The 12,578-nt window shown below is 41.3% G+C and overlaps 2 protein-coding genes across 2 annotated transcripts; both read left to right on the forward strand.

Annotated features, from left to right (window-relative positions):
* The first annotated feature begins 844 nt into the window (after nucleotides 1–844).
* On the forward strand, nucleotides 845–8,452 carry wu:fe05a04 (zinc finger protein 418). The gene is made up of 4 exons (XM_049584602.1): nucleotides 845–1,238; nucleotides 1,367–1,835; nucleotides 3,435–4,396; nucleotides 6,760–8,452. The coding sequence occupies exons 2-4, from the start codon at nucleotides 1,376–1,378 to the stop codon at nucleotides 7,621–7,623; spliced, it is 2,286 nt and encodes a 761-aa protein (XP_049440559.1). The 5' UTR covers nucleotides 845–1,238; nucleotides 1,367–1,375; the 3' UTR covers nucleotides 7,624–8,452.
* A 927-nt stretch (nucleotides 8,453–9,379) lies between these two features.
* Nucleotides 9,380–12,490, forward strand: si:ch211-79k12.2 (uncharacterized protein LOC568844 homolog). The gene is made up of 3 exons (XM_049584616.1): nucleotides 9,380–9,651; nucleotides 9,805–10,087; nucleotides 10,167–12,490. The coding sequence occupies exons 1-3, from the start codon at nucleotides 9,625–9,627 to the stop codon at nucleotides 11,696–11,698; spliced, it is 1,842 nt and encodes a 613-aa protein (XP_049440573.1). The 5' UTR covers nucleotides 9,380–9,624; the 3' UTR covers nucleotides 11,699–12,490.
* Nucleotides 12,491–12,578: the final 88 nt, after the last annotated feature.

A 12,578-nucleotide genomic window follows, 5' to 3' on the forward strand; every position in this document is an offset into this window, starting at 1 on the left:
TGTTTGGTTTTTTTTGTTTTTTTTTACCAACAAACATTTGATTTTAGAGCTATAGTTAATTAAATCTTTTAAATATTTAATATCATATAAATATTTTAACTATGTATGATAATCTTATAAAATATGGTATATTTGTATAAATAAAACCAGTAGTAGACAGTATTAGGCCATTATAATTGGCTCCATATTGACAATACACAGTACTACTAATATTAATCAGTATTAATAATCAAATAATGTAACACAATAATATTCTGCAGACTTTTATTCGATTATTTCAATATTTTTTTTACTGATCACAGTGTAATAATTACAGTATGAGTATTACCTGCAAAAAATTAATTAAAAGTTTAAAAAAAATGGGCTTCTTTGTTAAAATGGACTGTAATGAGTACCTTGATAAGAGGATAAAGAAAGTACAAATGTACATACAGTATCATAATGTCACACAGCACCAAAGATGGAGTTTTATTTTTATTTTAATCTATTTTATTTTATTTCTTTAGTTTGTAAAGTACCAAAAAAAATTAAATTAAAAATTAAAATAAAATATCAAAAGTTACCCATTATGCATGATGACACCTGTCAGGCTTTATTACTATTATATCTGCTTTATTAATTCATTACTTTATATTAATGTACTAATGTGCACGCAGTATTTTAATGTTGCAGCTTTTAGATATACTATTGTGTTATTTTATGTACATATAACAAAAAAAAACCTTATCAGAAAAAATTACAATATTTCCCATCAAACAAGTAGCATTAAATTAAAGTACCCAGCTGATATAAATAAATGTCCTGTCATGTAATACCACTCCTGGACAGCAGGTGTGCTCGAGCGCCCACACGCGTTTCCGCTCCTTGTGGTGGTTCATTTGTTTTCCTCATTTCCCCCCTCTATGATCGGGTTATGCCAGTTTCCAGCTAGCTTATCAGCTAATTGTTATCGCTCTGTGTTCACATGGTGTTGAGGCGTTTGTTGTGTGCTTTCCGTATACATTTCGCGTCTCATTTCCGCTGAGTTAAAAAGCGAACACTGAGGGCAGAGCTTATTGTCTACATGTAGTGAAGCCACGCTGAGCCACCACCAGGTACCAGGTGAGCGAGGTGCCAACAGTGCATTAAGGTGCGTCATGAATTAATTTCCATGGGGAACTTGTTTGGCAAGCTCTGCAGAAAATAAGAGCGGAAAACGAAGAGCCGGAGGAAAAGCCACAGATGTAGTCGCTCGACAGGTGAGGCGAAATATTTGCAAATGTACCTGTATTCGTAAACATACACGTTGTGTCTTGAACTTTAACTTACAACTCTGTGTTAATGCTCATTTAACACCTGTGTTTCACTACTCTCTCTGACTCATCAGCCAGCAGCCATGTCTATTGAGTACACCATTGACATCCAGCTAACAGAGTTGGGATACACGGACGTTGTGCAGCCGCTGGAGACCTCGGTGAGAGATACACCCAAACGAACCTCAAACAGAAACCAAACCACAGCAGTTTCATCCCCTCTGTCAGAAGCCTGTACACCTCGAAATCCTGCACGGAGTCCACAAGATGAACAAGCTCTGAAAGGCAGAGGGACACTTGAAGTGTCAGAGCTCACAGGGAACGATCCAGAAGCTGCAGACCTCCCTCAGCTGGTAACTGAACAGGGTGACAGTGCAGATAAAGCTGGTGATGATGATGGAGACACAGCACAAGGGGATACAGCAGAGATGCAGGAGGATGTGGATGATGACTCCGATGACAGCGAGGTTTCAGATGTGTATGAGGAGGAAGAGGTTGATGAGGAAGAGGATTATGATGAGGACGAGGAGGGACTAAACAATGGTATGACACGTTCATTTTGACTCTCATAAGCACATGGTAGGTAATGTTTACAGTCTGTCAAGCATAGAAGGTTTGGCTGGAATAACGTAATATCCAGTTTTTTAAAACATATGTTTGTTATTGTCAACAATTCTGGTGAAACAAACAATTGTCTTGTATTGTCTCTGATTCCTGACATAGTGTCTCTTCGTTACAGACCAAAAATTTCCTCCAAAAACTGACTAAAAACACTTAAAGAAACCAAACTGTTTCAGTTGGTGACACGTTCCTTTATTGCAGTGGATCTGGGCATTGTTGTTTACTTTGACTCAATCCCACATACACTGTCCTGCAGCCAGGTAACACGCCTAGAGCTCCAAATGTGTATTCATCCACCGCTGAAAATAGCCCCCAACAAACATTGTGTTTACTGTTGTTTCAGTAACGTTTGTTAAGAATTACACTGCCTAACTGTTTTGGAAATTTTAGCCTCAAAAAACAGAGTATATATTTGTAACCTGTTTTAAGAATGAATGAGTAAAACAGACATTGTAGGAAAACTCACATGCTTAAAGTTCATTTATACTTCTGCGTTGAATCAACGCTGTAGCCCTAGCCTGACGTGCACCTCCCCAGAATTGTAACTACGCGTCAGGTGACGCAGACCTCCTGTCTGTTTCTGTATACTGACACCATTTCCCTCAGTGGAAACAAAGCTTTTATTTACTTTTTTTTCCACAGATAAGAAACAATAAATTGTGAAGACAGTAAAGCCTCCACAAAATAGCATTTTAAATTTTGTGTGTAATTTATCCCTTAGGAATTTATACTTCGGGATTTATCCAGGTTCCATATGAGCAGAGGAAATCTCCGCTCGTTGCTAGGCTAATGTATACCATGTAAAATGCCATAGGCTTGCGCTAATAACGTTAGCATGTTGTATTTCTTTGGATACGTGTTTAGTATGACAGTTGTTTTGTCTGTGAATCTTCTTAGTTATAATGGAGCCAAATTATGTGTCATTACCTTAGTCAAATGTCGCTGTTGTCCCTGGCTTTATATGAGAAGAGGAAAAGATGGCTAGTAGCTATGCTAATTTATACAACATAAAATGCCATAGGTTGGCGCTAATAATGTTAGCATGTTGTATTTGTGGGGGAAATGCGTCCGGGTTAACACAAGTGTTTGAGTTATAGTGAAGCCAATTTGTGTACTTGTGTTTGATATTGTCTCTGTTAAGCCATATTTAATGTGTTTTGAATCAACTAAACTTTACAGCACTTCACAGAAACCTCCACCGCCAACTAGTGTTTTGGAGGTGTAACTGCAGAGTGACACAGACACACCACCGCACAAGTAAAAATGTTCACAATGACGTAGGCGACGTGCGTAGGGTCTATGCAATCATAAATCTTGCTTTAGACATTTGTTCTTGTATTTTCATGGGGTTTGCTTACTATGACAAGAAAATATAACCAGCCTTACTTTTTTAAATTCTATATAAGGTTGTACTAAATGCACACTGATATTTCAGTCTATATCTAATTACTTTAAGATTTCTTCCTGCCTGCTAAATTTACAACTCAACTTTTATCTGTTTTCACTTTTAATTTTCCACAGAGTCAAGTCATTCAGGCAACTACCGCTGCAGTGTCTGTGATCTCCAGCTTCCCTCCAAATTTAAGCTCCAGGACCACATGAACCTGCACACCGGAGCACGCCCGTACTGCTGTGCTGAATGTGGAAAGCGCTTCTGCCAGATTTACAATTACCGTGTCCACCTGCGCACGCACGCCCAGACCAAAGTGACTCGTCTCCAGTGCCGTGTGTGTATGAGGAGCTATGCGTCAGAGGCAGATTTGAATTTCCACCTGTCCAGAACTCACTTTGAGAATGAGTTTTACGAGTGTGACCTGTGCAAACGCGTGTTTACTTCCTTGAAGGCGTGTGAATACCATGTGCAGTCGCAGAAATGTAGGCTGGAAGTGGAATGTGAGGTATGTGGCCGCCATTTCCCCTCTTCAAAATCTCTCATGCGCCATCGGAGGAGGGTATGCCATTGCAATTTTAAATGCACAGACTGCACGAAGACCTTTAGCAAGAAGAACGCTCTCCTGAAACACAGCTTCTCCCATCTTGGTTTGTTGCCTTACACCTGTGTTCGATGTCGCCGCCACTTCCGCTTGGCAAAGCTGTACCGCCAACACAAGTGTGAGCCCGAACGCATTCACTGTGTGGCGTGTCTGAGAGAGTTCCTCAGTCAGGAGGACTTCCAGCAGCACAAAAAGGACACAGGGTGCTGGGGCAATCAGGAGCCTAAAGGGGACGAGATCAGATGTTTGGAGTGCGGACAGAGGTTTGACACTTCTGAAGAGCTAAAGAAACATGCAGGGGCTCACCAGAGGGTGCTGAAATGTGCTGAGTGTGGAAAGGGGTTCCGGTCGGCCTTGCTGTTAATGTCCCACATGGGCGGTCATGCAGGCAAGTCGCCCTGCCTTTGTCAGAGCTGTGGACTGGGCTTTCCTCACCAGCAGAACTATGACAGCCACCTCAAGACCTGTGGACAAACACCTCAGCCCGCAGTGAGTGTGAAGTATTACAGTGATGTACAGTTTAAGTTTAAACTGGCTGCCACTTTCTTAAAAGAGTAACTTAATACCATGTTAAAAAAGCTATCTATCTCTGCCCTCTCTAGTTGAAAGCTTAAAGTCCATTTAACCTGTGACTGCACACGGAAGAAGAGCGCTTTACACCCAGTAGTGTCACCCACTGTGTCCTGGAGTACACCTGTACATTACTGCAACACGCTTACAAGTTTAAATACTAGAAGGCAGCAAAAACAAGATTCTCCAGTGATGTTAAGTTACCTTTCAAAGTTTACACTTTAGACTGATATCCCACCTTCCATGCAGCCGTTGGTTTCAGTTTAGCATGATAAAATAAAATTTGAATGATGCAAATTTCTATGAAAATGAAATCGCAGAGATATAAAAATCCCTTGAGTCAGTTCATCTCGTAGTGAAGGTGAGAGCAGAAACTCCAACATCCAGAATTTAGGAGTAGGTTTCTGGGGAGAAACATTTTGATACAAGAAATGACTAAATTCACACTATCAGCAATCTTGGAAGCCATTGGCTATCATATGACGATGATAAGCCTCTGAGAGCAACAGGCAGTATTTCAGGGGTTCAGGTTTAGATGGCCCAAGACTTCCTCTACCATGTGCCAGTCATTGTTAACAGCAGTGGTTCCCAACTGGTGAGTCATGGTCTAAAAGTGGGTTAGGCTGCAATTCTCAGTGGACCACAAGTGACTCGCAAACATGTTGAGTTTGTAAAAACACTGTATTTTTAAGTACAGTGAATTTCAGCACATGACTTTTACTTTGAAGTGCCTACTGCTGCTGTAGAGCGAGATACTCACATACAGCTACTTGACAGAGACAGCAAACTGGCTCGATGACATGGGCAAACGCAAGTATGAATGTATTAAACCTGTGGACCTTGAACTTATGAGCAAGGAGAAATCTGAACCCCGTGGCTGGACCAGATGGGAACCACTGGTTTACAGTGTGACTGGCAACTTGAGACAGGTCCAGACAACATTTTGACTAAGTAATAAAAATCTGAATCATCAGACAATAGCAGATGGGTTCCAAGATTGCATTTCAGTCAATGCGTTCCACCTCTTCTGCTCAACACGTTTACCTGCATGCAACCAAAGCCAGCTCAAACATGATTGGTCAGTACTTCTTGAACTACACACAGAAACTACAACACTTCTGATACCAAATCTTGTCCCGTTGACTACAGATTCTGCAGGCATTTGCAGATATCTGTTTAATGAGATTACACCATCAGTGTTTGCCTACTGTTTGTCTTCTGGTTTTTATTTTCTGACAAAATGGCTGTCAATGTTAGTCATATGAGTCATATGTTAAGACATAAAAAGATACTCCATTTTGAATAATAATTTGTGTCCAGTGTCCACAGTTTCTCCCAAAAGAGTTCAATCACCCAGTACAGACCAGTTTCAAACTGGACAACATAAACATTCTAAATGGGTCCCTTTGTATTTCCTGTTAGAATGTTTGTTAATGCAGTAACTGACAGGAAGTACACAGGGACCAAAGCTGTTGCCCGAGCAACAGAGCATCAGTGAAACGGTTTATACATTGCTGAAAATTACATCTAGTCCTCCCTCATTGAAAAACCCAGAATGTGATGGTCAACTACTTTACTGAAAAGTCTCAACGTAAGTTGCGTCGAGACAACAAATTGCCTCCTAATTAATTATGATGTCACAAAATCCTGCTCACATGTACGTGCCACGGAAACACAGTGGACATATTGAGCACATAGAAATGCTTCGCTTCAGCAGGCATAAAAGCAGCCTTCTAGTCGAACTCTGCATCATTCTGCAAACATCTAAGTGACATAACAGTGTTGCAAAACATGTTTGATTGGAGGGGGCTTAAAATTTTGGAGCTGCCTCAAACTGCAAATGACAAGAGATTACAAACTAGAAGGGATGAAAGGTTTTGGGTTTCATGATTAATCAAGGTAAAATTCCACACAATTAGTATTAATGTTACAAATTTGAATTATTATCAAAACGATGTTTGAATACCACACTTTGAAATGCTGTCCAGCATTAACCAAAGTTAGCAACAGTCTCCCAGACCTAGGAGCAGCATGCAGCGTGGGTTTGTTTTGCCCTTATTTACAGAGTGGGCGTGTGGCAGGCCAACCCGGCGATGTTACTCCAAGCTGTTGCTCTTGTTAGTAAATGCACTGTGGTGTGATGTTAAAAGTTAAACTGTGATTGTAAGCTGTCTCAAGCTAATTACAGGCCTCTCCAGCTTCATTACACTGACATGTCACACTTGTGTTTTGTATTTGTCATTGAGTAAAATGGGATGATTTTGTTGTGTTTCTCATCTTAGAGTGCTCCCAAGAAACGGCAGGCCTCAAAGAGTTCCTCATCTGAGACAAACCGGGTCAGTGCAAAACCACACTCATCAAATCCTACAAACAAAGCCGCTGTGCCTGCTGCTGTTTCAAACAACCCTGTTGCACCAGTGACGGATTCTCCTAGTCCAGGACTTGTGACAGGGGATGTGTCTTCTGGCTCTGGTCCATCAGATGGATTATGGAAGCTAACCCTCGACAAACAGCCGCCTCCAGGTGTTAAACTTGTCGTGTTTCTTCCTGTCTGTGCAACTCAGGCCAACGGCCTGACACTCCCATCTGCAAACTCTCCCACACTACCAGTTTCAGCTATGCAGGTTCAAGCGGCTCTCCCACATTTTTCAAATGAACATTTAGGACTGAACGCTGCTCTTGGAGCACTACTGAATGCCCCCCTCGATTTGGTAACTGGGATCAAACAGGATCCAGAATGGGACACACCTCTGGATTTGTCAAAGAAGTCTAAATCATCTAAGTCTGCTCTGAGTGACATTTCTCTTCCTCCTGTTAAAAGTGAGCCAGAAGAATTTGAGATCTCTGGAGAGGCTCATGGCACTAAAAGACAAGAATTTAAAAACAGCAATAGCAAAATGATTGTCAAAACAAATTCAGGAGAGACAGCAACACGTACCGAAGTGAAGCAGTGTAACATGGATCCCATGGATCTCTCTGGTGCGAACGTTAACAGAACATCCTCCGGACTAATGATAGACATTAAGAAAGAGCCTCAGTCTCCTGGCACTGATCTTGATTCTGGGTCATCCAGATCTTGCCAGCTGACAGATAAAGAAATAAAGATGGAGATTGATATTTCACACCCTGCTGATGTAGAGAAATAAACATTTTGAGTGCGGGCAAAAAAAAAAAAAAGAAGAGAGAGAATAAATATTAGAGAATAAAATTCCATCAGTGGTCACCGTCCCTGCTGGAGGATGTGTCTAAATCCTGCAAAGGACACACCTGCCCGTAGCCACGTAAACCAAATATGGTGTTATTCTGCAGTCAGAACCATATACTCTTCTGTATTGTATATATTTCTGTCTCATCAGTGTATCTACCATCACACCCTTATATGACAAAATTAGTTTTTCTACTTTATTCATTATTATGAAAAGACTCTTAAGGAAAACTAGCTATTAGACTAGCAGTCGAGTGTGTGAGTTTTGGTTTAGAATAAGAAATATTTTTGTTTCTTCTGTAACTAAGAACATTCCAAGCTCTTTTCTTATCATGGCATATGTTTTATTTCCATTTTGGGTAAAGCTTGTGGCCACCGGAGCAAAAATGGTACTGTTACTGTCATGAAGCCTATGCAATATCATGCAGGATTTTCCACAGCATTAAAACATATTCCTGATTTCTACCTTTATGTACTTTTTGTGTGGGGGAAATTAATTCTTTAGGTTTATTAATGTGCATTAAGTTAAGTAAAACACTGGATTTCTTCATATTCAGTTGAAAACTTGAAATGATTTGTATTTTTGTGTACAGACCCTTGACCTTTAGTACTATGTTGAATATTTAATGAATGCAAATAATGGTACTGATCAGTAACATGACATAATGTCACCTTGTGATTTATATTTGCTGAATCTTTACAGTCTGCAGGTATCTTTTGATGTTTTTACTAAAGGCAAATAAACAGTTGTCCTTAATGCAATATCACTTCATATGTTGTTGACGTCCATCTTTTGTTCTGAATCCAAAAGTTGCCTTGTGTCTCCTTTAACAGGAAGTCAGAAACACAATCATACATCCACAGCCAGGTAAGAATTTTAGTGAAAAATAGACTTCTCTGATTACTTTGATCCAAGATAATAAAATTGACATTTCCTGCACAATAGTAACAACATCCTGCTTTCACTTAGAGTTAAGCAGATCATTCCATTACACAGAAAATCCTAATAGAAAGCTCAGTAGAACATCCTGTTTTTCCTCAGGAGATTTGCTGTGAAGTGCATTTGCATCTAATCAGTGTGTAGTTATAATGATAATGGTCCAACTATAACGATAAAATGTGTGGATTAATTTTAGGTAACTACTTGTTTTAAATTAGAAAAATCAAAACAAACTGTACAGAGATTTAAAGACCACAACTCCAAAAACTGAGATTTCAAACTATGGTATATTCTTACTGTCATTTTGCAGTCTAAATTGAATTATTTTTTAAATGTCATAGGTGCTAGTTTTCTGTAATATAAACCATTATAACTTTACATTTAAACTACTATCAACAAAAGGCTTTAAAATACGAATCTATGTGTGAGACTTGTATTTTTCTAAATGTATAAATACACAGATTTAAAACAATTTTGCTGGTAGTTTCTTTAATCTATCATTCCCTAAAAAAAAGAAAAGAAATCTAACAGGAAAGTTTTCTGAAGGTTGGGTAACGTTTATTAAAATAAATAAATAACAAGCATATAAATAAGCCTACAAACAACGTTTCCTCAAGATTCTCTGAACGTTTTAAAACGTAAAAAGATATTTTTGTTTTGTTTTAAAAATATATATATAATTACAATATCTTTTAATGTTTCGTTTATATATGTTTTTTTAAATTAATATTATATTTTTAAGTTAAAAAAAGGGGCATAAAAAAAGACTACAACTCGCATCATGTGACGTAGGAACCCGGAAATACAATGTTTGCTAGGGGACGAGATGTTTTAACGGGAGCAGGCGACAGTGGAAATGTAATAATGTCATAATGATACTAAATAAATGAAAGAACGTACATTTTTTTTTTGTTAAAGACGTTGTTTTTTAGCCGTAAAGTGACATTTTTGAAACCGTTAGTTTAACGCTGAACCGGAAATCACCAGCGTTTGTTAAATTTCATGGACAAAGACAAGTGTAGCGACATTGTAAGTAGCGACCCCGTTATTTAAATCAGTTGGTTTTTTAGCTAAAGTCGTGACGCATTATAATTTCTTGTCATCGCACAGTAACATAGACTTTTGGTTATCCTCACACTAAATGCATCCAGACTGTGTAACTACGCCTTTTACTTCCCGCAGCGCGCTCCGTGCTCCTGGATGGAGATGCATCAGTTCATTGGTGACCTCATCGCATCTGGAAACACCTTGAAGGATCAGCCAGAGATGCTGAACACAGCATGGGGCGTGGCTACTGGAGGTGGAGGTGGTGGTGGTGGTGGTGATGCTCTGCGGTTCAAAGGTGCGTCGCTTGAACTTCTACAACAACCTCGACCTGTCCCTGATAAGTCAGAGGCGGAGCCACGCCGGTACATCCAGCCCGGGGCATCACAGCGGAAGGGACAGGCCAGAGACAGGAGAGAAGGTGAGAGGTCAACATGAAGATTGTTTGAGTCACTTTCTTGTGTTAATGTCATTGTAATCCATATTTCTTTTATGTCTAGATGTGCATAACGCCTGCACCTGCCCTGGCTGCCCTTACTCCTCATCTCCACCTTCCTTTGAGACTTTGAAACCCAGACAATCCACACCCCAAAACTCGGATGCTGGATGCCAGCCCAAAGACCTGAGCAGCACGGCTCCAATGAGCCTCAGCATGTGCTTACCTGACACGACTGAACCAAGCAGCACCTCGCCTGAGCAAGAAACCAGGGTGGCTGGTGGAATGCAGAGGGAGGATGCAGACAGAGGGACTCAGAGTCCAGATCAGACTCCTCTGTCCTCTAACTCCCTGTCCCACCTCTCCATGTTCCCCTGCTTGTGTTGCCATCGCAGCTTACAAGCCTGCACCCAGATACTGAGCCACCAGGAGGACACAGACTCCCCATTCTCTCACGCTCACGCCCATCATCATTTCCATCACCACCACTGTCCCATCACCTCCTGTCTACCCTGCCCTCAGCTGGCCCGCTCTCATGCTCCGCAGCTCTCTGGACCCTTTCCCTGCTTGTCCTGCCAGCACCCCTTTCCCACCTGTACTCAGGTCTGCCACCACCAGCACAGACAAACAAACACTCAGCAGCAAGAGGAAAGAGGTAGGACGTCGGTGTTGTCGCTGCATCCCTGTATGCACTGCTCGGCCTCTTTCTCTAGACCGTCCCAGCTGCTGCAGCATCAGCGCTCTGAGCATGCCCACAAACCATCCGGCTTCCTCTGCACAGAGTGCGGCAGGGCCTTCAACTCGCACAGCAACCTCCGCATCCACCTCAATGTGCACACCGGCGCCCGGCCGTACTCCTGCTCCGACTGCGGGAAGAGTTTTAGCCAGTCAGGGGCTCTGAAGATCCACAGGCGTATTCACACAGGTGAGAGGCCATATTCCTGTGGATTTTGTGGCAGGGGGTTTCCCCATTTGGCAGGGGTCCGGGCCCATCAGAGGACCCACACAGGAGAGAAGCCCTACTCCTGTAGCCAGTGTGGGAAGTGTTTCACCCAGTCAGGTGCTCTGAAGATCCACATGCGCATCCACACAGGAGAGAGGCCCTTCATCTGCAGCTTCTGTGGGAAAGGCTTTTCCAACCGCTCCGGGATTCGCTTCCACTACCGCACGGTCCACGGACTGGCCCCTGAACATGCTGGAGAGGCTGAAGCCGGGGATGCATATCGGGGACCAGCAGGAAGTGCTAATTCACCTGGGCGTCCCAGGACTTTCCCTCCAACCAGCGTTGGGCTGAATACATCCAACAGCACAGACACCAACTCACACACAGCTCCAAACTCCAGAGAGTCGTCTGTGTCGACGGCTGCACGTCCTGGTGATGTTACCAAAGCTCAGTCAGAGGGAGCAAACGCAGGCAGCAGCAGAGAGGGGCTCCTGTATGCGTGTGAGGACTGTGGCCTGCGCTTTAAGGACGCCCCGTCCAGGAACAGACACCAGACTCTGATGCACTACTCCTCTGAGGGGAGGGAGGAGGTGGAGGGGCAGAGGAAAGAGTTAAGCACAAACAAGAGAGGCTGTGATAACAGTGGAGAGTGAAGATGTTGTTGGTACACAGTGTTGAAACACAAGTGTTAGAATGAAGTGTTATTTTCTGTCTTAAAATTTTCTCTTTTCACTTTTAAAAGTCTTTGATAGCGCACTACTTCTTTTAGAGCCACAGACTTCTATAGATTTTAAGGAAAATATCTTATATTTAGACGCCCAATTGTGCCTGTGAACAGGTTTTTGAATTAATGACTTGATAAAAGTTGTTACTTAAAGGGAAACACCGCCCAAATTAAGAATTCCAACATGTTATTCAGGAAAAAATAGGGAGTGCTGCACTGGGTTAAGGCATTGTGTAGTTAGTTGTAAAAAAAAATCAGGTGCTCTTCAAGGAGAGTCACAGAGAGCCACTTAAAGATAAAAAACAAGTGGCCGGTTCAGTTTATTAATACATGGATAACCAATGCCTTTCGACTAAAGAATCTTTGTCAGGGTGTAAAATGCATTGGAAACAGATGTGCAACTTAAGAGTCATGTGATACAGGACACATGATGTACTGGTATAGTCCCACTAGGCAAAAAAAAAAAACATTGACAGAAATGAAAATGACATAAATGTACACTATAAATAATTAGCACATTTAGTAAGAAGAAAAAAGGTATAATGCCACATAAATACAGGAAATAACAGTACAATTAAATAAGAATTGTTTTATAATGTGACAAAAAGACATCTCTAGAGTTGAGTTTGTTGTCTGTTCACACATCTTGTTTCTTGTCCTTGTCATACATTTCTTATGTATTTCAGTTTCTGCTGCCCTATGTGCAGGTTTATCACAATATGTAACACATTTTATTTCATTGTTGTTTCCTTTTTATTTATGTGGCATTGAACCTTTTCTTTATAACTAAATATGTTCATTATTTACAG

Source organism: Epinephelus fuscoguttatus, linkage group LG8 (genome assembly GCF_011397635.1).
Source record: "Epinephelus fuscoguttatus linkage group LG8, E.fuscoguttatus.final_Chr_v1".
Taxonomy (NCBI): domain Eukaryota; kingdom Metazoa; phylum Chordata; class Actinopteri; order Perciformes; family Serranidae; genus Epinephelus; species Epinephelus fuscoguttatus.